This window comes from Girardinichthys multiradiatus, chromosome 5 (assembly GCF_021462225.1).
Source record: "Girardinichthys multiradiatus isolate DD_20200921_A chromosome 5, DD_fGirMul_XY1, whole genome shotgun sequence".
Lineage (NCBI taxonomy): Eukaryota > Metazoa > Chordata > Actinopteri > Cyprinodontiformes > Goodeidae > Girardinichthys > Girardinichthys multiradiatus.
Window position 1 is genome coordinate 18,912,654 of NC_061798.1, and position 27,855 is coordinate 18,940,508.

At 40.9% G+C, this 27,855-nt stretch overlaps 2 protein-coding genes across 2 annotated transcripts; one reads left to right on the plus strand and one right to left on the minus strand.

Annotated features, from left to right (window-relative positions):
- On the plus strand, positions 1-16,575 carry LOC124868466 (ATP-dependent RNA helicase DHX15). Its single transcript, XM_047365786.1, has 14 exons — positions 1-173; positions 3,430-3,772; positions 4,591-4,784; positions 4,900-5,059; positions 7,950-8,168; positions 8,268-8,435; positions 8,519-8,605; positions 9,566-9,715; positions 10,023-10,131; positions 10,217-10,408; positions 11,924-12,046; positions 15,541-15,731; positions 15,840-16,009; positions 16,126-16,575. Exons 1-14 carry the CDS (start codon positions 109-111, stop codon positions 16,241-16,243), a joined length of 2,289 nt encoding a protein of 762 aa, XP_047221742.1. The 5' UTR covers positions 1-108; the 3' UTR covers positions 16,244-16,575.
- A 237-nt stretch (positions 16,576-16,812) lies between these two features.
- LOC124868467 (solute carrier family 22 member 7-like) lies at positions 16,813-26,027 on the minus strand. Its single transcript, XM_047365787.1, has 9 exons — positions 25,567-26,027; positions 25,341-25,444; positions 25,095-25,249; positions 23,191-23,359; positions 21,287-21,410; positions 21,081-21,190; positions 20,746-20,960; positions 20,547-20,655; positions 16,813-17,323 (listed from the first exon to the last, which is right to left on the minus strand). The coding sequence occupies exons 1-9, from the start codon at positions 25,936-25,938 to the stop codon at positions 17,098-17,100; spliced, it is 1,584 nt and encodes a 527-aa protein (XP_047221743.1). The 5' UTR covers positions 25,939-26,027; the 3' UTR covers positions 16,813-17,097.
- Between the last annotated feature and the right edge of the window lie 1,828 nt (positions 26,028-27,855).

Genomic DNA, 27,855 nt, shown 5'->3' on the forward strand with positions numbered 1-27,855 from the left:
TAGAGCAAATGTGAAAAGAAACAGCGCAGGAATCAGGAAACAGGAGGTTGCATTTTGCGCAGGACGGCTGTGTTAGCGGTATTGATAAGCTACGTTTTCTGAAACGATATGTCCAAAAGACACCGTGTGGATTTGAGCGATGATTACTCCTCCAGTAAGAAGCGGTCTGACGGGTAGGCGAAGCTACACACTCAGAATGTGTATTTCCTTGAAACAATGAAGCTAAAAGCTAGACGTTAGCCGGTGCTAGTTTAGTTAGCTAACTGTCAGCCAGAAAGCCGAAACAAAGTAACCTCTGTTGTTGGCGATGTAGCTTATATTGAATAGCTTCCTCTTCTCGAGACACGAACGGTCCTCTGATACAGGGTTACATACACGTGTTATGGTTTTGGAGACATTTGAGATTCATTGGAGATGAAGTTAGCTAAAACAACGATTTATCAACGTTCTCTGCACGTGCGGGGCTAACGGTATTAGCCACATGCTAACAGCTCATTCAGGACTGGTAAAAGTTGCGCCAGTAGGTTAGCATCAGCTGCAGTCTCAGAGGTTATGGGTGGGTGCAGTAAAACTGATGCATACTATTAAAATTTTATATATATATATATGAAGTCGATTAATCTTGCCATTTTCCCAGCTAACTGAACCGTGGACACAGTCAAGATTAGCACTGACCTGTGCACCGGTTGTCAACAATAACTTAATGCAACACCGATTTCATAACACTTTGCTTCAGATTGCATTGCATTAGCAACTCTTGTTTTCAGTGCTGAGCCTTGTTTAGAGCCTGTTTGATTCACTGTCACCTCTGATGCTAGCGAGTTATGCTAGTGTTGCTTTAACGCGATGTATTTCCACAGTGTTCAGTGCCATTTATGCGTCTGTAGTGAAATACTAGTGTCCTGGGTGCAAAGTTGTCTATACCCTTAATGCTTCTATTAACCACGTTGTAGTTGAAAAGAACCAATGATATTTTATTGTACAACTTGTCATATTTATATTTATGAATTTCGTTAGGTATTTTTATTCTGTTATGTTTTATTGTGCTTGTTTTATGTTGTAGTTCATATTTCATCTATGAGGTTACTGTTGACTTTATGCTTGCTGGCACCTTATTGTTTTGAATTTACTGGCTGTTGTTTGGTCATAAAACATTTAATGAATAAATATCAATTTGAAGTGCATGCTTGAAATAAATAAAAAAATCAAATCAAATTTGGAGAAAGAAACAGGAATGCTGTAATTACATGTAAATGTAGAAATACATTATTAGTTTGCACTGGGTACAAAAATGGACCAATCCTACTTTTTTTGTGACCAGCAGCCACTGCAACTTCGCTGCTGTCAGCTTTAGTTTCTACGAGGGGTTCTTGAAATATTCTCCATTCCACTTCACCTTTTGAGTAGTAAGTGTTTGAAGCCAAGATCATTGAGCTTGAACTACTAATCGGTTTGGGCTCTTTAGCTTTACATTATCATTTGCTTCATATTTACCTCTGTCTGCCACTGTGGTTTTAAAAACTGTAAAAAGCATTTTCTTGCTAACTGCTAGATGAATGGCCAGTGCTATAACTTTAATGCTGGTAGGGGAGCTTCAGTATCTTGAAGCTGGATAACCTTTTACCTACGTCGGTCACTATTTTAACTTTATGATCTCCAGTCTGGCAACCTTACCTTCTCTGGGGCAGATTAGGTTTCTCTATGTGTACAAAGGATTGCCCCCAAGCTATTGGTTCTTACAATGTGAAATAAAATAAAAACACATGAGAGCATGCAGAGTGAGCCCCAAATCTCTTCTCAATCATCAATCAAACTTTCAAAAACCACAAAATATAAACCCTAAATAGTAAACGTAGATTTTGAATGAAGTTTAAAAAAAAAAAGTATTTCTGATATGATCTAAAACAATGAGTACTATACAATAAGTACTGTAGAATCAAATGCATAATGTAAAACGTGATGAAGTTGTGAACTAAATAAAATTTAAATAAATAACTAATAATCAAGGTCCAGTTAAGATCCAGACTGAACAGATAAGTTTCAAAACACCAGCACTCTCAGCTGCCTTTAATTCAGCAAAGACAGAAAATAAAGCCTCGGGGTGAGGCTATGTCTTACATTGGGTACTAACAGAATACCCCTTTCAGTAGACCTGAGGGGTCTCACAAAGGGGCTTTAGGATAAAAGCTAATAAATAGATTGACTAAGAACATTAATGGTCTTAAAAACGCCTCTTAATTTAAATTGATCCGACCAGGTTCAGTGTGTGTAGTTGATAACACACTTATTAGACTGTTTAATTTAAAAGTGAAAGACTGGGAAATACATTAAGATGCTGTGAGCACAGAGCACGTCATTTCTGCTCAACTACCTGTAGAATATGAGTTCCTAATGACGGTTTCTTCATAATCCTCACGCCGCATTCAGTGTGAAATAGGCAGGATTTAAGGTTATGATTGAAACTTCATCTTTTGTCTCAGTAACAGACCATATGTTCAGCAAGAAAAAATGCACAAAGTTAATGGACAATTCATTGAATTGAATTGAATATGTGCTTGAAATGGGTAGTTCTTGGTGTTTTATTTTTCATGCCATCTTTCTGACCTGCTTAATGTTTGATAAACCAGTTGGATAGGATTACTAAGTGTTGCATTAATAATTAGGGATAGATGTGCTGCTCTGTGTAGTGCTTTTTACCTGTCCAGGTTGTTGTGACTGTGCAGAAGTAGTCCACAAAGCCAGAATCAGGATCTAACTGTAGAACCCAAAACAATTAAGGTTTTGAGATAATCATCATTAATAAAACTGTATTTAAAACTGAGTTTATTGTTTTAAGATTTGCTGTAATTCTCACATTTGATAAAACAGTGATCATATTTGAACAGAAACTGTTTAGTGGTAATGGAGGTTGTTTGTGTTATCATATCTATGTTTAATTAGCTTATTAGTGGTGTTTTTGTACTTCAGTCAGTGATAGTTGTGGTCGCAGGGCCACTGTATGTGGTTATGGGTAAAAAAAAATCAGCTTCTTCTACAGATAAGTTCTTGTTTCAGTGTCAGTTTTTGTTCTGCCCCATTGGTGAGAGTCACTGTCAGACAGAGACTCATAAACCAGAACCTGCTGCAGGTAGAGAGCTGGTTAATTTACCACTATGTTGAACTCTACCGGCTGTGTTGCAAATTGAAAAAATATGTTGAGAATACATTTGAAGGCACCACTGAAAGTATTGCTTCAATATTAATCTGTCAAAGTAATTGTTCGTGATGTGTTGTTAGTTTTATTGTGGCAGATTCTAAATGTTTTCACAGAAATAGGTAAACTGCCTAATTCCATACTTTGTTTTGACAACATTTTTAAAGATTTGTATTGATAAGAACTTTTTTATACATTGAAATGATACTGACGATGCACTGTTATTGTGCTCACAGGAGAGACCGGGACCGCGACAGAGACCGCGAGGACCGTTCCAGAGACAGGGACCGAGACAGAGATCGGGACAGGGACAGAGACCGGGAGAGGGACTCAAAGCCGTCAGCAGTTCCCTCTAACAGCATGCCGTCGGTTTCAAGCTTACCTTTGCTCAAGCAGATGACCGTGCACCAGCAGATTAACCCATTCACCAATCTGCCACACACGCCGCGCTACTACGAGATCCTGAAGAAAAGGTTACAGCTTCCAGTGTGGGAGTACAAAGAAAGTTTCAGCGATATCATCACACGTCACCAGAGCTTTGTCCTCGTCGGAGAGACGGGCTCTGGAAAAACAACACAGGTATGATAATAGGGGTTCCGAATTAATCCAGAAAAATATGTAATTTAATCATTTTCCAGGTCAGGTATGAATAAAAGAAACTTGGGTTTGGAAAAAGGCTTTATTCTTTATTCCATCATCCATTATCAAAATAGAAGGGCTTTTTGCATTGATTGACCTGATGTCCTCTCATTTGTTTGTTACATCAAAACTTATATCCAACTAATTAGGTTGGTTTGTTTTGTTGCGTTTCTGACAGAACCCAAAGATAGATGCACTCAAAAACCATTCAAAAATCACAAAAAGCTGCTTTTAGGTCTCTGGTGTCTACTAGATTTGGGTTCTAAAGGGACCAGAGGTTATTTACCAGGGCCTGATTAATGTGCCAAACAAAGCGTTGGCACTTTTGTTTTTGTTTGGTAATCTTTTGTATAAACAAACGTTTTACAGATTACAAACTACTTTAAAATATCTGTATTCATGACTTTGGAATAGAACTGTTGTAAAGCGCTCCATATGCTGAAAATCTTGTGAAACAGGTTTATCAAACTGCTGAGTCGGAGTTGAACTTCAGCTTATAAAACTCAACTATGTAAAATGTTCTTTACTTAAATGTCAATAATGTTTAATTAACTGCTGGAAAAATCTAGAAATTTGAGTCTGGAAAAGTTTTAAATGAAAGATTTGTAGGAACCCCCTATGAAATAAATCAGACCACCCTTTGTGATCAAGCCACTATAAACTTGTTTCAACCAGTGAAGTCAAATAGTAAGCACTGTAAACGGATCTTAAAATGATTTTCCAAGTCTCCTCCTAAACTTTTTTATTTCCTCCTTCAGATTCCACAGTGGTGTGTGGACATGGTGAGGGCCTTGCCTGGTCCCAAGCGGGCTGTAGCTTGTACTCAGCCAAGGAGAGTGGCTGCCATGAGTGTGGCTCAAAGGGTTGCAGATGAAATGGATGTCATGCTCGGACAGGAAGTTGGCTACTCCATCAGATTTGAGGACTGCAGTTCTGCCAAGACTATACTGAAGTAAGGGCCGCTTTTACTGAAGGAGCTTTTCAGTGGAGGCTTTTTATTACATAGCAAATAAAATGGGTTTCAAGCCAGGATGCTGCAGTTTATTATAACAATGTTATTTCTACAGGTACATGACAGATGGTATGCTACTGAGAGAGGCTATGAATGATCCTCTGCTGGAGCGATATGGCGTCATCATTCTGGATGAGGCCCACGAGCGAACTCTCGCCACAGATATCCTGATGGGTGTGTTAAAGGAAGTGGTCCGCCAAAGACAGGATCTGAAGGTCTATTTTTTTTTTTTGTTTGTTTGTTCTGTTATCCAGTATCCATAATACAATTATTTCAAATATCTGAGATTTGTGATGGAAATTGGAGTTATGGTTTTTGTAAAATTTTGACAAACAAATTAGATTTTAGTTGATTGAGTTCTATTAGAATTTACAGCATCCAGCATCTTTCTTCCTAGTGTTTGTACCAGGATCCAAATTAACTCTTTATATTGGGAGGAGAGGGGATGTCGCACCATGTGTCAGAGAGCAGACATAAATTAGAGTTTCACCAACATTTTAAAAGGGGCAGAATTATTACATTCTTGACGACTCAGTAGAAAAATAATCACAATTTTATTGGACCCTTGTTAAAATTAGTCGGTTATATATAAGGATTTTGGTAAATGTAAATAAAGTTCCAACCAATGTTATAATAAAGGCAAAAACCAAACAGCCCAAGGATATAGGCCTGCCGAATGGCCGCGGTGAACCATAATCATTCGATGTAGTTTTCCCAGGTGGGGGAAAAAGAACTACAACCGGGCCATCTCCGTCTTCCCGACAGTCCAAAATCACAATCACTGGAGCGTTTAATCGTTTAAGCTGCCAGACTAGAGTAGCTACAGATTTGCAAATGGCCTGTTGAGGCATTTGCTCTGATTCAAATTGAGTGCTTTTGTTGTTAGTTTGCTTTGCCTGTTTTCCCTGTCTGAGCCCAATGATTATTTTTGTAGTGCTTTTTTGTTTACAGAGACTTCATAATCTATTTTCTTGTTATATCATTGTTTTTTGTTGTTATATTTATTTTGGATATTTGAATGTCTTCCAGTTTCAGAGTTAAATGTTCTTTAGTTTATTGATCTTTAAGAGGGTGTGGCTACTTGCATTAATGTGTCATTATCATTATATTAGTTGAAAATGGTCTCCAAATGACAATATTATCGTTTATCGCAATAAATTCTGGGACAATTTATCGTCCAGCAAAATTTATTTTGACAGGTCTACAAGGATATAAGTTTGTAGTGTAGTGTTGTAGTGTTTTTTGTTGCTGAGGGGGGCGTGCTGGGGTCACTGGCCCTGGGTGCCTGCCGCTGGCCGGGGACCTCTTGGTGGACGAGTTTGTCCCATCATGGTGTGGGGACGGGGGTCCGGTAGTGGGTGCGGTGCTGGGTGGAGTCTGCCCTGTTGCGCCGGTGGGCGGGGGTGGCGTTGCGCGGGCCCTTGCCTTGCCATTGCTGCGCGCTGTGTGGTGGGGGTTCTTAGAGCGGGGCTGTGTGTGGAGCTTGCGCTGTGTGGGTGTGGCTTCATCGGCTTCTCGGCCACGGAGTTCACCTGTGGGGGTGGGGATTCGTGCCGTTTGGGTTCGGGGGGATGGGGGATGTGTTCGATATCGGTGTCCTTGTTGCGGGTGGCCCTGTGGGGAGGTTCTTGTTGGGGTTCACTGGGGGTGGGAGACTCATGGGGTTGGGATCGGAGCTCGTTGGGGGGTCGGGACTGCTCCGTCCTGGGGCGGCTCTGGTTGGCGGGTTGCTTTGCTTTGGGCCATGTGACCCCTCTTTTGTACATAGCCCCCTCTCCGGAGGTGGATGGGGGTTGTTGGGGACTGGGTTCGGGGCAGGGAGGCGGGAGCTGGGCCGGGGTCACCCGGGTCTGGGCAGTACCGGCGCTGTCTGCCTGCCTCTGCCCCAGGAGGGAAGGGGACTACCTCCTGGGTCCAGGGGCCTGTGGACTCGTCGCTGCGGCTCCCTGGGGCTTCTGCACTGTCGCTGCTGGGTGGTTCCCCTGGGAGTCTCCACTGCTCTTCTCTGGGGGGGTTGCGGTAGTCCCGGCGGTGGTTCTCCTGGGATTCCTGTGCTTTGGGGGGCCTTTAGATGTCTGTGACTCAGATCTCAGTGTCCGTCCAGGGACCATGGGGTAGGTCTGTGGGTCCTCACACTCGCTATTGCATATTTTTGTGGAGAAACCTTGTATACAAAAGCGCGTCCACACTCATACTCACAGGTGTTAAGCTTCAGGTGTTGACAGATACACATATGTTCTATATTGGGCTGCACTTCTCACTAAGTACATTTTACATTCAGAATTACCGTGTACTATTTTGTTAAAAAAATAAAAATAAACAGCTGCAGGTGTATAAGCAAACAGGCTGTAATCTTGTATTCTCTTTATCCTTCTTTCTCTCCTCCACTCTTTCCTCCTTTTCTCCCCTTTTTCCCCATCTCTCTCTTTTTTGAGCTTTTTTTTCCCTTTTCATTTCAGTCTCTGTGTCTCTAACAATTGAAATATTCCCAAAGAAGTTTATAATAAAGTTTATTTTATAAATATCAAGCAGAGCTTTAAAGCATTATCTGTGATGCTCCGCTTGTGAAAGTAAATCTGCTGGGCTTTTTCTTGGCACTCAGACAACAATTCTGAGCGATACTCTGCCGGACAGGACATGGTAAAAAAAAAAAAAAAAAGGATATAAGTTTTAAATGCACACATTCCTTAAGTCATACAAAGTAGTGTAAATAATGAGGTACCGCTTAGTCGTATTCAGAGATCCAAAAATAACACATTTGAGCTGAACATCACCCCATTTAGGCCAGCAATTTATTTCTCGTTGCTGTTTTAGTTTATTGAAGCCCGAACTCATAATTACTATTGTTATAAGGTTAACAAAAGCAGAGTCAGTAGTAGTTTTAAAGACACGAATTGCTTTATGAGGCAAGATCAATCTGTAAAACGCTGCAGCAATGGCACCAGTTCATCAGATTGCCCCTCAAGGGTCACCGCAGCATATGGTGCTCTGTTGACGTTGAAGGAGTCAAGAGTGCTCACATAGCTAAATAACTATGATCAGATTTTTTTTTTAATAAACATTTAGCAGTTTTATTGATTTGTTTATTATCATTTATTCGCACAGGTAATTGTGATGAGTGCCACCCTGGATGCAGGAAAGTTCCAAGTCTACTTCGACAGCTGCCCTCTGCTGACCATTCCTGGGCGCACACATCCTGTAGAGATCTTCTACACCCCTGAACCAGAGCGGGACTACCTGGAGGCAGCCATTCGTACCGTCATTCAGATTCATATGTGTGAGGAGGATGAAGGTGACGTCCTTCTGTTCCTCACAGGTCAAGAGGTAGTACTTAAAATACTTTTTAGTGTTTAATTGAACAGTATTTGTTTATGTTCCAAAGGGGAAGGTCAAACCCAATGTTTTTTGTTTTTTTTTTATCAGGAAATTGATGAAGCCTGCAAGAGAATCAAAAGAGAAGTTGATGACCTTGGCCCTGAAGTCGGAGACATCAAAATTATTCCACTGTATTCCACGTTGCCCCCACAGCAGCAGCAAAGGATCTTTGAGCCACCTCCTCCAAGAAAGCCAAATGGTGCTATAGGGAGGAAGGTTCGTTGGCAAACATGGATCAGACTAAATGGTTTCCCCTTTTCCGATTTACACATTGATATTTTAGCTGTTGCTTTTCTCAGGTTGTGGTGTCAACAAATATCGCCGAGACCTCTCTAACAATTGATGGTGTCGTGTTTGTCATTGACCCTGGATTTGCCAAACAGAAGGTAAGCTTAAAGGCACCCTGTTTCTTCAGCATGGCGCTGTAATTTGCTTATTATGTTATCATGTCACATTTGCCCCTTTTCCACTGGCTCGATTTGGCCAGCCCGGAACAGCTCTGTAGGCCTCAGCACGGCTCTGCACGTTGTGTGTTGCATTTCCATAGACCCGCCTCTGCTCCGCTGAGGGGAACACGTCCTGGAGGCGCAGCTTTAAAGCATCCTGTGTCGTGCTGGATAACCGCAAACGAAACATGCAACCACCAATGTAAAGAAGAAAAGACCGAAACGCGTTACAAAAACAAGAAGTAACACGTCTTTTGCCTGGGGATTAAATCTGCTGACTGCATTGACAATCAGTTTTAATGAGTAGGATTTTGAAATCCGTTTTATTATCATTATTAAAGATTTCACTTTCCCTTTAAGAGACTTGAAAAGATTTGAATTTGGTCCCATTTTATTTCTAATAGTTGTTGCCTATATAATTATTCAGCTGCCGTTGAATATTGCAGTCTCCTCTGATCGCCAGAAAAGCTTGCACCTCGTCGTTGCTCCAAGGGGTGACTTTTCCGGATAACTCTGCGAACTTCATCATATGTTTCTCTCACTCGCTTGAATGCATGTTTCAAAATTGCGGTTGTTTTTTTACGCTGGTCAACTCTTACGGCTGCCCACGGCCAATCAGTGAACAGCCGTTTGTTTCAGCACGCACAGTACCGACCTGGCCTCGCTTAGCCCTGCTTAGAAGGAGGTACCAAAAAAGTAGGTACCGGTACTGAAATAACAGTAATGGAAATGCTCGCAAAGCGAGCCGAGTCGGGCCAAATCAAGCCAGTGGAAAAGGGGAAATTGAGAATCTAATATGTCTGAAAGAAAAATGTAAATTGTTCCTAAGCTTAATCTTGTTGTTCCCTATAGCCTTAAGGTTCAGGGCACATGTGTTACATGCTTTATATTTGTGTCCAGGTGTACAATCCCCGTATCAGAGTGGAGTCTCTGCTAGTCACAGCCATCAGTAAAGCTTCGGCACAGCAGAGGGCAGGAAGAGCCGGCAGAACACGTCCGGGGAAATGTTTCCGCCTCTACACAGAGAAGGCCTACAAAACAGAGATGCAGGTGAGTAACGGCAGAAGTGTGATGTTTAATTATGCAGGTGTCGGGTCTGAATGTGCTGCTGTTTTGTTTTAAGTGAAGGTAGACAGGAAATGTCAACAGCATTGATTTGCATAATTTTACCTATGTATTTATGTTCACAAATCATTGAAATTTGTGAAAATAAAGGTGTTTGAGAGTTAACAGTTAAAGCTGTTTCAAACTTTGTAATTTTTCCTTATTTGTTCCACATTTTCTCCTCAATTATCTCACCTGGTCATCATCTCGAGATCTACAAAATGGATTTACCGTTATATTTATGCCTTTCCAGGATAACACATACCCAGAGATTCTGCGGTCCAACTTGGGATCTGTTGTGCTACAGTTGAAAAAGCTGGGCATTGATGACCTTGTCCACTTTGACTTCATGGACCCTCCTGGTGAGTAAATGTTAATTTTTAAGAACTCTCATGCTGACCAGTCGACTCAATGATCTTCATCACCCCTCACTCCCCTCTAATGCAGCTCCTGAAACACTAATGAGAGCTCTGGAGCTGCTGAATTATCTGGCTGCTCTCAATGATGACGGCGACCTGACTGAGCTTGGCTCCATGATGGCAGAATTCCCACTGGATCCCCAGCTGGCGAAGATGGTCATAGCAAGCTGCGAGTTTAACTGCTCGAATGAGATCCTCTCCATCACTGCCATGCTGTCAGGTAATGCCCAGGACTGGGCTGACATCTCCTTGCCTTTAAAAGGCCAAACTTCTTAAGGATAACATTCTTTTGAAAGAACAGTTCCACCAGCAATGTTATCCGTTCTCATTATCCTAAAGGTTTTTACAATAATTTCCCCATGAACACTTAATACCAATTAATACCATTGGGATTAATGTATGTACTGTATGAGAATATTAAGCTATGATAATGATGAGGTATGGGTCAGTCGCTATTTCAGGGTAAACCAAGGCTTCAAAAAGTTAGTTTAAAACCACAACATTTATCCGTCATCAGCTCCTAGTTAAAGTCCTTTTAAATATGATGCCAGAAAAAGTGGCGAAGCGTAAAGTAACTCAGCACTGGCAAAATATTTCAGGTGGTGAAAGTCATTGGCTGTCATGGCGTAGAAACTAAAGGTGTCCCCCATCAAGCTTATCAAGGTAAAGCTGCTTCAACATACAGTTGGCAAACTACAAGCAGCTTATCTGTTAAACAGCCCGTCATCCAAAAAGACGTGCCAAATTCCCAGTTTTACACACTTTGTAAAACACTACTAAATTTAGCCGTTGTTTACTCTATATACTGCTTTTCTATCTATCAAAATCGCATTTCTGCATCTTGAAAATGTGTTTTTTTTATAACCCTTCTCATTGAAAATAATGGGAAATAAAATAATTAATTCCATTGGCATGCAAAGTTGGACCTATTGATATTTGGAACATTTTAGCTAATAATCATCTTTTGTGATATGTTGCACAGACTTATTTTGCAGTGATGATACATTTTCTTTGTTTTGCAGCCCTGTTCACCTTGTTTTTTAAGAAAGTATTTAAGCCATGATTAGAGTTCTTGTTAAACTCATTTAAAACATTATTGAAGTTCCTTTAAAAAGTTAGTATTCCTAGATTTTTAACAAAATATTGAAAGTCATAACCTTTGTGAAACAGATGCACTACCTCTGTTAAAAGGTACTAAAATACATTTCTACTTTAAATGGTGGGTTTTTCTTCACTGACTCGAAGGATTGTGTAAACAAAGCCTGTGGAAAGGGCAGGCACCACTAAATTAATTCCGATTTTGTTCACTGCGTTTGAATTATTCCAAAGATGTATAATAATGACATTATCCATATTATTAGGTTTTGTAAATGTGATGTGTAGTGTGGGTGAAAACCTTACATGTTTAAAAGTAACACCTGTCAATCCTGCATAAATTGAGCATTGCTGGTGTTTCTAACACTTGATAGTTGTGTGAAAACTCTTGTTTTACAGATGTGGTTAAATGACCCCCCCCAACCCCCACCCCCCCTCTACGAGCTTATAGCCATTACTGTTGGAAATGACCATGAGAAAACCTGCAGACCCCCTTCCCCCTATGATAAAGAGTGTGGTCCTGCCCTGTCCCAACGCAGTGTCAAGTGCCCTAGCATCATAGGCTTTGCTCCATTTTTCTGTGAATGTTTGACTCATCCCTATGGGCGGCTTTGTTGGGGCCCATACCAACCTTGTTTAGTCCCACAGTGTTTTGTCCGTCCCACGGAGGCTAAGAAGGCAGCGGACGAGTCCAAGATGAGGTTTGCTCACATTGACGGAGACCACTTGACGCTGCTCAACGTCTACCACGCCTTCAAACAAAGTGAGTTTCTTTTTGCTCCCAGAACATGTAAAAGCTGTAAGAGATTCTTCAGGTCCATTTGAGGGTGGCAGAAGGAAACTAAAGCATTTTTCAAAACACCTAAATACTAGATATTAGTAAAAGATCAAATTGCTTTTGAAAGTCTAAAAGTTTTAAATTTAAATTCGTCACATAGATATTGCTGTTTGTCGTAATTTCTCAGCTTCTGATGCAGACACAATTGAACGATAAGAAATACTCGACGAGGCTAACTTTTGGCTTTTAATATCCCTTAAGTTAAGAGTATTACATCTTATCTGACCTTGGTGGATTGCATGGATTGCGACTCGTGTTACTGTTCTAGTAATGCTAAAATGAATATTGTAGTTTTTGCATCACTTCATCCATTCACGCTAACATTCAGATAACAAATTTTGTCTCCCTCTTGTGGTAGTTACTGAAACTAGAGATGAAAGTTTTTCACAAAAATAACAAATATGTTATGATACATATACAGGTCCTTCTCAAAATATTAGCATATTGTGATAAAGTTCATTATTTTCCATAATGTCATGATGAAAATTTAACATTCATATATTTTAGATTCATTGCACACTAACTGAAATATTTCAGGTCTTTTATTGTCTTAATACAGATGATTTTGGCATACAGCTCATGAAAACCCAAAATTCCTATCTCACAAAATTAGCATATCATTAAAAGGGTCTCTAGACGAGCTATGAACCTAATCATCTGAATCAACGAGTTAACTCTAAACACCTGCAAAAGATTCCTGAGGCCTTTAAAACTCCCAGCCTGGTTCATCACTCAAAACCCCAATCATGGGTAAGACTGCCGACCTGACTGCTGTCCAGAAGGCCACTATTGACACCCTCAAGCAAGAGGGTAAGACACAGAAATAAATTTCTGAACGAATAGGCTGTTCCCAGAGTGCTGTATCAAGGCACCTCAGTGGGAAGTCTGTGGGAAGAAAAAAGTGTGGCAGAAAACGCTGCACAACGAGAAGAGGTGACCGGACCCTGAGGAAGATTGTGGAGAAGGGCCGATTCCAGACCTTGGGGGACCTGCGGAAGCAGTGGACTGAGTCTGGAGTAGAAACATCCAGAGCCACCGTGCACAGGCGTGTTCAGGAAATGGGCTACAGGTGCCGCATTCCCCAGGTCAAGCCACTTTTGAACCTAGAAACAGCGGCAGAAGCGCCTGACCTGGGCTACAGAGAAGCAGCACTGGACTGTTGCTCAGTGGTCCAAAGTACTTTTTTCAGGATGAAAGCAAATTCTGCATGTCATTCGGAAATCAAGGTGCCAGAGTCTGGAGGAAGACTGGGGAGAAGGAAATGCCAAAATGCCAGAAGTCCAGTGTCAAGTACCCACAGTCAGTGATGGTCTGGGGTGCCGTGTCAGCTGCTGGTGTTGGTCCACTGTGTTTTATCAAGGGCAGGGTCAATGCAGCTAGCTATCAGGAGATTTTGGAGCACTTCATGCTTCCATCTGCTGAAAAGCTTTATGGAGATGAAGATTTCATTTTTCAGCACGACCTGGCACCTGCTCACAGTGCCAAAACCACTGGTAAATGGTTTACTGACCATGGTATCACTGTGCTCAATTGGCCTGCCAACTCTCCTGACCTGAACCCCATAGAGAATCTGTGGGATATTGTGAAGAGAACGTTGAGAGACTCAAGACCCAACACTCTGGATGAGCTAAAGGCCGCTATCGAAGCATCCTGGGCCTCTATAAGACCTCAGCAGTGCCACAGGCTGATTGCCTCCATGCCACGCCGCATTGAAGCAGTCATTTCTGCAAAGGATTCCCGACCAAGTATTGAGTGCATAACTGTACATGATTATTTGAAGGTTGACGTTTTTTGTATTAAAAACACTTTTCTTTTATTGGTCGGATGAAATATGCTAATTTTGTGAGATAGGAATTTTGGGTTTTCATGAGCTGTATGCCAAAATCATCCGTATTAAGACAATAAAAGACCTGAAATATTTCAGTTAGTGTGCAATGAATCTAAAATATATGAATGTTACATTTTCATCATTACATTATGGAAAATAATTAACTTTATCACAATATGCTAATATTTTGAGAAGGACCTGTATATTAAAAGGGACGAAACAATATATATATATTGTGTTTTTCTCTCTTTCTGCATTTGATTAATAATTATGGTGGCACAAAAATGCTAAGCAGACAAGTCTTTTTTTTTTTTTTTGTCACATGTAGAAGTTTTCTGTACAAATTTACATATGTGTCTTTTTGTTTAACTATTGACCTGCCGGAGATCCAGGTTAAATCGAAATAAATGTTATTCCCACTGTGACTGTCTCCAGGCTTTTCTCCCCTCATCGTTGAGGCAATTTTATACAAAATCTAAAAGTTATTTGTTATAAGTTGACCATTTTGTCTGCTATTAGGTAATGTTTGTATAGCAAGGACTTGTAGTTGATATTTATTTAAAATGCAAATAGAATGGCTCACAACACCTAGTTTGGTTAGCAGTTTTGCAATAACAGCTTTTGGTTTAGTTAATGTTTTTCCGTTTTCTCGGTACTTGAAAAAAATCAGGCATAAAATCAAAAGGCAAAAAATCAGTAATAAATAATCCATCTAAAGTTACTCAATGACCAGTTGATCTCAAGGAAATGTCATAACATGAAGGCATCATGACAATATTTGTGTTAAATTAACTGTCTCTTCCCGACGCTATCAATAATATCCCATTGTGTCTCTATTTGATGACTTAGTGATACAATTTGGCCAGTTTTGCCCTGATCAACTCTGACTAGTGATCAGCAGGTCAAACAATGAAAAATCTGTGTTTTTTTTTTTTTTTTTGTGTCATGTTCACTCATTTCCATTTGACCAATAATCTAATCATGCTTTAAAAATGTTTTTAATTTTCAGTAGCACATTATTTGTTATGATTTTTGTTACATTTAACTGAAATTAAATGAAAGTTTAGACAGCTGAGTTTATATATGTGTTGGAAGTCCTGAGAACCAACATCATTGGCCAAAGTTGGACTCGACAGGTCAGACCTCAAAGAAAACTGTAAATCAGAATCAACCAGTAAATCCAGTTTTATCTGCTCAGTGGTAGCATTAACTATCGGACTTACATTTTTACACTGTGGCATCCTATATTGAGAAAATCACACTGTTATATGTACTGTGGATCAGGTCATTAGAACAACCAGATGTTTACGTAGGGTATGGGAGCAACTGTGGGACAAACAACAGAGTTGGAATTGTTTCCTACAGACGTCACTATTCATGCACTGAACCAACCAGTAAACTCGTCTCAAATGGAGACAAAAAACTAAACGGTTCAAATTCTTTTCATGAAGCTTTCTGTTCTTTGTAAAGCCACCACTTTCCATTCAGATCATAAATAATTCCACTGTTAAGGTAATTTCTATTGTTTCAATAGCTCAGATGTCTTGAATGGTAGTAGTCTTGATGTTAATCCTCCTTACTTTGTTTTCAGACCACGAATCTAACCAGTGGTGTTATGACAACTTTGTCAACTACCGCTCGCTGATGTCTGCTGACAATGTACGTCAGCAGCTGTCCAGGATCATGGACCGCTTCAGTCTGCCTCGGCGGAGCACAGAGTTCACCAGCAGAGATTACTACATCAACATCCGACGAGCGCTCTGCACCGGCTTCTTCATGCAGGTGAGCTGATGTTGGGGTAAAGAGGTTCATCAGAGATCCTGATGTGGGCCCATTTTTGCTATGTCCTTTCAGAAATTTTTATATTAATACTTCGTATCCTTCCTCCAGGTGGCTCATTTGGAGCGCACAGGCCATTACCTCACAGTGAAAGACAACCAGGTGGTCCAGCTGCATCCATCCACAGTCCTGGACCACAAGCCTGAGTGGGTGCTCTACAATGAGTTTGTTCTGACCACCAAGAACTACATCCGAACTTGCACAGATATCAAACCAGAGTGGTATGTGCACTAATGTTTGCATTTGCCATAAAAGCCTTCTGGTTAACTACAATAAATGAGTTTAAATTATGTCATCTTACCAACGGGAATGTTCATGTTTTTCCTCTTTGTTGCAGGTTGGTGAAGATCGCACCCCAGTACTATGAAATGAGTAACTTTCCACAATGTGAAGCTAAACGACAGCTGGAGCGAATTATTGCCAAACTTGAGAGCAAAGAATACTCTCAGTACTGAACAATAGTCGAGAAGTGTCCTGGAAAACAAACCTGCATACCGTAGTTTTAGATCTTTCTGTCATTGTTACCTTAATGTTCAAACGTTGGCTTTTTGATTTTTAATATTTGTTTGCTTATTTTTGTTATTTTTCCCCATCAATGTCAGTTCTGTAAGTAGGTGTAATGACATGAAATATCAGCAGCAATTGTTAGTTTCAGCTGTTATGATTTTCAGAAGAAAGTATCTGGAGCAGGTCTTGTAGATGTGGTTGAATTAAATTCAGGAGACTCTGGAGCCATAACGAAGATCTGTGCTTGCTTTGTTTCTTTAATAAATGAGCTTTGACTTTATTTTTGTGTATACATCTTTTAAGTTTGGTGATAACAAAAGTGGTTTGATGGAGGGTGGGGGTTCATTTAAACTTTTAACTATATCTTGACTTTGTTGCATAAAAATTAGCATATTAGTTTATTTTTTGTTTTGCTTTTATCTCTTTATTGTCTTTGGTTTTTCATCATTCAGCATAGCTGTAATTTATAACCTATATTGACACTGGCCCCAGCTTATGAGCATCTCTTACTCAGACAGTATTTTAGGTTTTTATTTTTTGAGGTATTTCACAAATATACAGTATGTAATGCATTCTTAATCAAGGGTATGGTAACCCCTATACTTTACTGTTGCAAATCAAATCCCCAAGGATGACAAGATGATGGTTAGGCTGTGACATAAGACCTATTATTGGCTGGCAAGGAAAACATTTTAAAGTAATGTCAACTCTTCAAGATAAATCATATCTCCATTCAACTGCAAACAAATGTGCTCAAATCAGATAGTCGAAACTCCCAGTTTGCATTTTGCACTGAAAATATCTACTTGTTCTGATGAGGTTTTTTTTCTTCAATATCCTCAATTGTCTCTGGCAGACACTTGTTGCGTGTCTCTGCCAACGTCCTCGCCACCAGTCCTCCCAGTACAGCTGTTGAGCACAAGACCACCTGCGGAAGTTCCTTCCAAACGTCGTCCAGTAACAGGATCAAAGGAGACACGGCAACTCCGAGCCGAGCCATGAAGGAGTTGTAGCCCATTCCATTCTGCCTGTAACAGAGAAAAAGTTCAGCTCTTAACTACAAGCGAGACTATATTAGCTCAAGGGTTTACTTCTGCACTTACATACAGGTCCTTCTCAAAATATTAGCATATTGTGATAAAATTAATTATTTTCCATAATGTCATGATGAAAATTTAACATTCATATATTTTAGATTCATTGCACACTATCTGAAATATTTCAGGTCTTTTATTGTCTTAATACGGATGATTTTGGCATACAGCTCATGAAAACCCAAAATTCCTATCTCACAAAATTAGCATATCATTAAAAGGGTCTCTAAACGAGCTATGAACTTAATCATCTGAATCAACGAGTTAACTCTAAACACCTGCAAAAGATTCCTGAGGCCTTTAAAACTCCCAGCCTGGTTCATCACTCAAAACCCCAATCATGGGTAAGACTGCCGACCTGACTGCTGTCCAGAAGGCCACTATTGACACCCTCAAGCAAGAGGGTAAGAAACAGAAAGAAATTTCTGAACGAATAGGCTGTTCCCAGAGTGCTGCATCAAGGCTCCTCAGTGGGAAGTCTGTGGGACGGAAAAAGTGTGGCAGAAAACTCTGCACAACGAGAAGAGGTGACCGGACCCTGAGGAAGATTGTGGAGAAGGGCCAATTCCAGACCTTGGGGGACCTGCGGAAGCAGTGGACTGAGTCTGGAGTAGAAACATCCAGAGCCACCGTGCACAGGCGTGTGCAGGAAATGGGCTACAGGTGCCGCATTCCCCAGGTCAAGCCACTTTTGAACCAGAAACAGCGGCAGAAGCGCCTGACCTGGGCTACAGAGAAGCAGCACTGGACTGTTGCTCAGTGGTCCAAAGTACTTTTTTCGGATGAAAGCAAATTCTGCATGTCATTCGGAAATCAAGGTGCCAGAGTCTGGAGGAAGACTGGGGAGAAGGAAATGTCAAAATGCCAGAAGTCCAGTGTCAAGTACCCACAGTCAGTGATGGTCTGGGGTGCCGTGTCAGCTGCTGGTGTTGGTCCACTGTGTTTTATCAAGGGCAGGGTCAATGCAGCTAGCTATCAGGAGATTTTGGAGCACTTCATGCTTCCATCTGCTGAAAAGCTTTATGGAGATGAAGATTTCATTTTTCAGCACGACCTGGAACCTGCTCACAGTGCCAAAACCACTGGTAAATGGTTTACTGACCATGGTATCACTGTGCTCAATTGGCCTGCCAACTCTCCTGACCTGAACCCCATAGAGAATCTGTGGGATATTGTGAAGAGAACGTTGAGAGACTCAAGACCCAACACTCTGGATGAGCTAAAGGCCGCTATCGAAGCATCCTGGGCCTCCATAAGACCTCAGCAGTGCCACAGGCTGATTGCCTCCATGCCACGCCGCATTGAAGCAGTCATTTCTGCAAAAGGATTCCCGACCAAGTATTGAGTGCATAACTGTACATGATTATTTGAAGGTTGACGTTTTTTGTATTAAAAACACTTTTCTTTTATTGGTCGGATGAAATATGCTAATTTTGTGAGATGGGAATTTTGGGTTTTCATGAGCTGTATGCCAAAATCATCTGTATTAAGACAATAAAAGACCTGAAATATTTCAGTTAGTGTGCAATGAATCTAAAATATATTAATGTTAAATTTTCATCACGACATTATGGAAAATAATGCCAGAGCCCTGCAAGATGACCTCCAGCAGGCCACAAATGTGCATGTGTCTGCACAAACAGTTAGAAACCAACTCCATGAGGATGGTATGAGGGCCCGACGTCCACAAATGGGGGTTGTGCTCACAGCCCAACACCATGCAGGACGCAAATTTGGATTGGCAAATTTGCCACTGGCGCCCTGTGCTCTTCACAGATGAAAGCAGGTTCACACTGAGCACATGTGACAGACTGGAGACACAGTGGAGAGTGATCTGCTGCCTGCAACATCCTTCAGCATGACCGGTTTGGCAGTGGGTCAGTAATGTTGTGGGGTGGCATTTCTTTGGAGGGCCGCACGGCCGCAGGCTACCTCTGGCAAATGTGCTCGCCAGAGGTAGCCTGACAGCCATTAGGTACCGAGATGAGATCCTCAGACTCCTTGTGGGACCATATTCTGGTGCGGTTGGCCCTGGGTTCCTCCTAATGCAGGACAATGCTAGACCTCACGTGGCTGGAGTGTGTCAGCAGTTCCTGCAAGATGAAGATATTGAAGCTATGGACTGGCCCGCCCGTTTTCCAGACCTGAATCTGATTGAGCACATCTGGGACATCATGTCTCGCTCCATCCACCAACGTCACGTTGCACCACAGACTGTCCAGGAGTTGGCAGATGCTTTAGTCCAGGTCTGGGAGGAGATCCCTCAGGAGACCATCTGCCGTCTCATCAGGAGCATGCCCAGGCATTGTAGGGAGGTCATACAGGCACATGGAGGTCACACACAATACTGAGCCTCATTTTGACTTGTTTTAAGGACATTACATCAAAGTTTGATCAGCCTGTGGTGTGTTTTTCCACTTTAATTTTGTGTGACTCCAAATCCAGGCCTCCATTGGTTAATAAATGTGATTTCTATTGATGATTTTTGTGTGATTTTGTTGTCAGCACATTCAACTTTGTACAGAACAAAGTATTCATTAATTATTTTATGTCCTACTGTGTTGATTAATATATGTAAAATTTCCTAAAGCTGCAGTCATGCTGGTTTCTATGTTGACAGATCTAAAATGTTTAAGTAATTCCAAGCATAAAGAAATGAGGTCCCACTGGGATATGGATAAAATTAACATTATGCTCCTGTAAAAGGACTATTTTGGGCTGTAAGTTCATTGCCCTTTACACAGCATGAGTGCCTGCAAGCTTATATTTATTAGCTGAAATAACCAGAGGTATATAACAAGCTTTCCTGCCTTGTCAGTCCCTTTAAGCCTTTGAAATGTGGATGTTAGTGAATCTTCATTAGTGCAGACTGTTTGCATAGTGAACCACGAATATTAGTGATCACCTTGCCAACGCTACGACATTTGTATGTGGTGCATACCATTGTTTTAAATTTGCAACATGTCAGAAAAGGTCCATGGCATTCTGGCTTTGCTGGAGATCACATGTATGCTGCAGTGTCAGATGTATTACAAAGAAACGGTGGAGCAATTCACTGTTTTAAACAGATTGTCTTCACATGCCATTGAAACTCAAGGCAGCTACACAATTGTGTGATGGGGTTATATATAAACGTTAGAGGTTGTCGTTGCAATACCTAACTACAGTTGGATACAGCTCAGAACTGTACAGCACAACAGTTCCAAAGGAGGCTGACGAAAACCCCTTTCCAACGATTGCAACAACTGTTCTGACAACAGACATATCTGCAAAAAAGGAGGTTAGAAAATTTTTTCTAGTAAACAAAGTAGAAATGGACTCTTTTTCTTTGCATAGTGATGATAATGGGCTCCTACCTTTTGGTATCACAATGTTGATTCCGAGACAGAGAGCAACTAACAGCAGAGCTCCCATCTCAGTGTTGCGCCTGCCTATTTTATCTAGCAAAAAGTAAACTGATACTTTGGATGGCACTTCAATTAAACCGAAGGTAAACTGAGTAAGGTACATATTGATGCCCAAGCCTGTGATGTTGAAGCTGATGCCGTAAAACGTTGTTGCAACACAAAACCTGTAGGCACAGAAATATTCAGAAACGGCTCTTCATTTACATGTAATTATCATTTTGGAGTTATTATATAAGTGATCATTTCAGCCAATAATGAAAGACAATAGTAAAGGTTGTACAAACCATAATACACCAGTTTGCAGGGCTAGCTTCCTCATCTTTGGTGTTCGAATCAAATCAAGGTAGGTATAAGTTCGTCCTTTTGTCTCCCTCACTACAATAGTGGATAATGTCTGAAGAAAGGCCAGACGTCATTGGAACCAGGTCATTAGAAATACAAATGGTGATAATAAAGGCTAAACTTTCAGTTCTGCTGAGTGAATATCAACCTCTTCTTTAAGCGTGTGAATGAAATCTTCTCTTCGATTCATCTTGGCACATTTTTTCAGGTACATCTGAGCCTGCTCCAGTTTTCCACTGGCAATGAGCCACCTTGCTGAGTCAGGCATCCACCTGATATTAACAACAGTGATGGTTTTTAACTCGTATATACTTACAGGAAATAAAACTTGGAAGCCCCTCAAGATGGCACAATTGTGTTAAGCATTTAATTAGCTGACATTGTCTGCTGACACTATTTTGTAGCAGCAAGTTCAAACTTTAATACTACAAAAAAAAAAACATTGCATTATGGGGCAATAGGTTGTCTTAATGGTAAGACGAACAATTTCTGTAGTTTGGTCTTTGAAGGCGTCAGATGTCAGCTAAATTTCATAATAATAATTATAATTTTGATTTATTGGCACTGATTTTCTTTTTCAATTGATCATAAATAGTTATTTTTTCAGAAAGTTCTGTCAATTGCAAATTTGCTTTTACATAGCTATCCATTGCGTTTGGAAATTTTACACAATAATGTAAAAGATACCAATATGTGATTTTAAAGCCGACAGCCTGAGTGATGTAATTGTTTCTATTTGAGTACAGGTTGTCATTGGATAAAGGTGCCCTTTATTTAGCTTAGAACAGAGTTCTTTAACCTTTATAATCCAAAGAGCTATTTTAGGAGGCCTGGTTCTCTTAAATAAAACTTATTTAGAGCCGCAAATGTTACATAACCTTTTTTTGAGAAATGTCTACTAAAGAAAACTTGTAATGTTTAAATAAATATTTTCATTTTTAGGTTTTTGTTAAAAGAGAATTGTTATTTTCTTCTATGGGATGTTGGTATTTGTGTAAAAAATGTAAAAGAAAAAGCACATAGTTTCCAACCTAATGACAAAAAATAGATCTAAAAAATATTTGGGATTTTTGGTGTCATTCTCTTGTGGAAATTAATGTAATTATTCCATGTAAAAAACAGCAAAAATCTGAAATGATTATGTCTAGATATATTTAAAAACATTATTTGGCTCTTCATCATTTTCAGCCAAAGTTATTAAACCCATTGTGTAATGTCCAAAAATCCACTTGCGGTTTCAGAGCCTCAGATTGCAGACCCCTGGTTTAGAAAATAAACTATGTAAAGGCTTGGTTTTGATGACCTAATCATTACATCATTGAAAGTAATGGTCCCGGTCTTTGGTTGAGGAACCCACGGTGGGTTGTGACACCCTTTGGATGGTCTTGAGATGATCCCCTGCCTTTTTAAACTAATGACAAACAGCCATTGTTTTTTAATGTTTTTTTTTTACAGGAAATCAGTAGTCATCAATGAATAAATAAAGTAGTATAATGGTTGTTCAGGCTGTTCATCCTGTCGGTGTGCTCTTGTTCATTTGGAGATACTAATAAAAATTTAGCATTTTTACAAAGATCAAAAAGTAAAATACTATTACTGAAACCAAAAAGTAATGTTTATTAATTCTTTAATGTGTAAATTGGCCAGGCTGATAATGTAGTGCTATTCATGAGGATTGTTGTTTTCAGTGAAAAAAGATCCTAAAAGAGTGTCCCCTCCTAAAAAATTAAATAAACAAAATGTACACTATCGATTAGATAGGGACATGATTAAATTCCTTTTATTTTACATGGTAATTTAAATAAAATCATTATTAGCCAGGCTTGTTTTTTGGGCCAAGAGAAGCCAGGATACCCTGGGCTTCTAAAGGACACATGTGTGACACTAAAGCAAGGGCCCAGCTGTGCTTCCAAATTCCTTGTTTTCACATTATTGTAATGCATTCCTTAGTTTTGAAACTTGGTTTCTTTAAAACCTTCATTTCATGTTGGCAATTAATAGCTATCATGACAGAATACAAAGTTGTATTTACGGGAAACTGCCAACTCATACCTCCAAGTGATGATGGATAAGATTAAAGGTGATGTAACACTGACAATCAGCCAACGCCAGTCAGTCACAAAGTAGGCAATGGCTGAAAATACTATGTTGCCAAATGACCAGGATAAACCATCGATCAGGCCCACCAGCTTCCTGTGCTCAATGTCCACCCACTCCAAACCTGCAAAGAAACACTTCATTACTTTAAAGTGATCAAACTAAACTACAGGTCCTTCTCAAAAAATTAGCATATTGTGACAAAGTTCATTATTTTCTATAATGTAATGATGAAAATTTAACATTCATATATTTTAGATTCATTGCACACTAACTGAAATATTTCAGGTCTTTTATTGTCTTAATACGGATGATTTTGGCATACAGCTCATAAAAACCCAAAATTCCTATCTCACAAAATTAGCATATTTCATCCGATCAATAAAAGAAAAGTGTTTTTAATACAAACAACGTCAACCTTCAAATAATCATGTACAGTTATGCACTCAATACTTGGTCGGGAATCCTTTGGCAGAAATGACTGCTTCAATGCGGCGTGGCATGGAGGCAATCAGCCTGTGGCACTGCTGAGGTCTTATGGAGGCCCAGGATGCTTCGATAGCGGCCTTTAGCTCATCCAGAGTGTTGGGTCTTGAGTCTCTCAACGTTCTCTTCACAATATCCCACAGATTCTCTATGGGGTTCAGGTCAGGAGAGTTGGCAGGCCAATTGAGCACAGTGATACCATGGTCAGTAAACCATTTACCAGTGGTTTTGGCACTGTGAGCAGGTGCCAGATCGTGCTAAAAAATGAAATCTTCATCTCCATAAAGCTTTTCAGCAGATGGAAGCATGAAGTGCTCCAAAATCTCCTGATAGCTAGCTGCATTGACCCTGCCCTTGATAAAACACAGTGGACCAATACCAGCAGCTGACACGGCACCCCAGACCATCACTGACTGTGGGTACTTGACACTGGACTTCTGGCATTTTCCTTCTCCCCAGTCTTCCTCCAGACTCTGGCACCTTGATTTCTGAATGACATGCAGAATTTGCTTTCATCCGAAAAAAGTACTTTGGACCACTGAGCAACAGTCCAGTGCTGCTTCTCTGTAGCCCAGGTCTGGGGAATGCGGCACCTGTAGCCCATTTCCTGCACACGCCTGTGCACGGTGGCTCTGGATGTTTCTACTCCAGACTCAGTCCACTGCTTCCGCAGGTCCCCCAAGGTCTGGAATCGGCCCTTCTCCACAATCTTCCTCAGGGTCCGGTCACCTCTTCTCGTTGTGCAGCGTTTTCTGCCACACTTTTTCCTTCCCACAGACTTCCCACTGAGGTGCCTTGATACAGCACTCTGGGAACAGCCTATTCATTCAGAAGTTTCTTTCTGTGTCTTACCCTCTTGCTTGAGGGTGTCAATAGTGGCCTTCTGGACAGCAGTCAGGTCGGCAGTCTTACCCATGATTGGGGTTTTGAGTGATGAACCAGGCTGGGAGTTTTAAAGGCCTCAGGAATCTTTTGCAGGTGTTTAGAGTTAACTCGTTGATTCAGATGATTAGGTTCATAGCTCGTTTAGAGACCCTTTTAATGATATGCTAATTTTGTGAGATAGGAATTTTGGGTTTTCATGAGCTGTATGCAAAAATCATCCGTATTAAGACAATAAAAGACCTGAAATATTTCAGTTAGTGTGCAATGAATCTAAAATATATGAATGTGAAATTTTCATCATTACATTATGGAAAATAATGAACTTTATCACAATATGCTAATTTTTTGAGAAGGACCTGTAATCATATAATCGTGCATTTCTCACAAGGCTGTCTTGGCCTAAAGGTGCCCTGGTCTTTCCAGGTTAACTCAGCATAATCACAGATGAGTTGTGGAATATGTTGCGAAACAAATCAGAAATGAGTTACTGAGAGTGACTGAGACGATGACAATGCCAGTGATGCAGAACCCAGTGAAGAACCTCAAAACTGCAAACATTACGTAGGTCGTAGAAAATGCGCTTGCTACAGCAAACAGCATGCTAGACACATATGACACCAGGAGCATGATCCTGCGCCCAAACCTGTGAAGAGTCACAGTCACACAATTTATTGGCATGAAGCTGAAAAATATACAACCTTTAGTTTGAATGTTGTATTACAAAGTTATAATACCTGTCACTTAGACTTCCAAAAGATATGGCTCCAAACATTACTCCAACAAAGAAGATGGTGGTTGTTGCTTTATTTTTCCCTCTTCTATCACACACAAGGTCCCACTTTATGTAACAAGTGTGGAAAGGCAAAAGTTCCCTCCAAAATTAATCTTCTTTTTCCAAGAAAATGTTCCCAACAGCACCAAAGTGTATTTACAGACAGAAAGAAAAGTCAGTTTGATTACCTCCGAGGTTATAGTTGATTTGAAGGTTGTGTTGTCGTACACCCATCCGTTCTGGCACGGCTCAGTGGGTGCATCAATAACATCGGAGGAGTTAAGCAACAGATGATACTGAGGCTTCGCAAACATCCAACAGGAGCTCGGACTCCCATCCGTCTCCACTGGGACACTCACAATAATTCTCTCTGCCTGAGATAAATTCAGAAAATCACCCAGAGAGCTGATGTCACAGTGGTGAGCTGGTGTTGCTGCGACAAAATTATTGAGCATGAAGTGGCAGGGAAGCGTGAAGCGACCTAGAAAGCTGAGCACAATGATCATTATCTGGAATTTTCCAAATCCATTAATATCATCAAGAACATTCTCAAACTTCATTGTTGCTTCTCTCTGTAATGCGACGTGTCTTCCTTCAAGATCAACAAAGAAAGTACATCAACTCCTTTAGCTCCCATGCCTGTATATAGGGCGGCCCACGACTGTTCTGAATCTCTGCCAAGACAGGGCAACCTTTGGCATTTGACGCAACCGCTGTCTGTAAGATTACAGATAAGGTGAGTGAATATTTTACTTTAAAAAAACCGTTGTCAAAATACTCTTAGGTAAGAACAGCATGCAGTGGTGTCAAGAAAGCACTTACTTAAAAAGAAAGATGGAACCAACCCTTTTGCTGTAGCTTTGTTCATGAGCTTCAGCCACTTTATTAGGTACACCTCGCTAGCAGTAGGTTCGACCCTCTTGTCTTCAGAACTGCTCTAATGGTTTGTTACATAGATTCAACATGGTGTTGGAAACATTTGTCAGAGATTTTGGACAATATTAACATGATAGTTATGCAGCTGTTTGTTGGCTCCACATCCCAGAGGTGCTCTATAAGACTGAGATGGGATGACTGTGGAGGCCTTTGAAGTATAGTGAACTCATCATGTTCAAGAAAAACAAAGAAAAGTAGAAAACCTGCACAGAAGATTGGTTCACTATGATCATAAATGGATGGACATGGTCAGCATCAAGTAGGCTGTGGTGTTTATACGATGATTACTTGGTCCTAAGAGGCCCAAATTGTGATAAAAAGTTCCCCTACACCTATACACTCCTACTCCCAGCACCCTGAACTGTTGATACAAGACAGGATGGATCCATGCGTTCATGTTTTTGCCAAATTCTGAACCTGACTACCCAACGTTTTTCCAATTCGTTTTTGTCCAATTTTGTAGAGCCTGTGTGAACTGTAGGCTTAGAATCTTGTTCTTAGCTGACAGGAGAGGCATCCAGTTTGGTCCTCCGCTTTTGTTATTCGTCTGCTTTAAGATTCGACTTGTTCTGTGTTTAGAGATGGTATCTTGCATGCCTGTATACCTTGGTAGTAATTAAGTATTGGTGTGGATGCGGGCTGTACAAGAGGGGGCCAGTTGGTGAGCTAGCCCCAGGGGCATCCGTGCCAGCGCCTTGGCGCCCATCACCTCCTCCATATTATATATAACACCACACATCAGTAGGGTCTTGATGTGTGGGATGATGGACCTTGTAGGCAGGGCATGGTCCTCTTGCTCCCATCCCGGCACAAGCAGGGGACTAAAACCACTTGGTAATGTTTTTAATGTGACCTCCCTACCTTTGTACTTCTGAGTTTCAGCTGCCGTGCTGGACTGCAAGGGGCGCTGGGGGGGGTCTTGCCACCAGGGGAACTGGGTCCTAGACTTGCGTAGCTGGAGATGGCTGTGTGGGTCGATGCCCTATGTCTCACCCTGTGCCTATTTGGCCTGGGGGCTGCTGCTCCTGTGCTTCACTTACGGCCTACCTATATGGCTGCCCTGGGGTGATGGTTGGTGTGTGTTTGCTTGGGACTCATGCAGCCTTCTGAAGCCACGTCCATCTGTCCGTTGCTGCTCTTGGTCGCTGTGTGTTGCAGGCCTTCCACCATTTTCACTATTCTAACAACTGTGCACTTCCAGGTGATAGTCAAACTCACATACACCCGCTCAACACAAGCACACTTATTTCAACACGTATGCTCATCCACACACACACACACAAGCACTGACACACCAATAATCCAAATGGTTGAATGTCATACAGCCACGGGTTACTATTACAACAATTAGGCCTGTCTAATTTGATGCTGGATTCAGCCCTGATTTAATAAAGTCAATCATGCAATCAGGATTTCATCTTGAGATTTCCATTATTTAGAGCAAATCTGCCCTGGCTCATTTAGACAAGTTTCTCTATATGGTATGTCGGACATGCCACAGCAGGATACATAAAAACAAATGGTAATGATTGAATGTTTGA

Coding starts and splice junctions, on each gene's coding strand:
- LOC124868466 (XM_047365786.1), top strand. CDS start 109: ATGTCCAAAAGACACCGTGTGGATTTGAGCGATGATTACTCCTCCAGT. Junction 12,047..15,540: donor CTACCACGCCTTCAAACAAA/GTGAGTTTCTTT, acceptor CTTTGTTTTCAG/ACCACGAATCTAACCAGTGG. Junction 16,010..16,125: donor ACAGATATCAAACCAGAGTG/GTATGTGCACTA, acceptor TCTTTGTTGCAG/GTTGGTGAAGATCGCACCCC.
- LOC124868467 (XM_047365787.1), bottom strand. CDS start 25,938: ATGAAGTTTGAGAATGTTCTTGATGATATTAATGGATTTGGAAAATTC. Junction 25,250..25,340: donor TTTGGAAGTCTAAGTGACAG/GTATTATAACTT, acceptor GACTCTTCACAG/GTTTGGGCGCAGGATCATGC. Junction 17,324..20,546: donor CTGTATCCAACTGTAGTTAG/GTATTGCAACGA, acceptor TCTCTGTTACAG/GCAGAATGGAATGGGCTACA.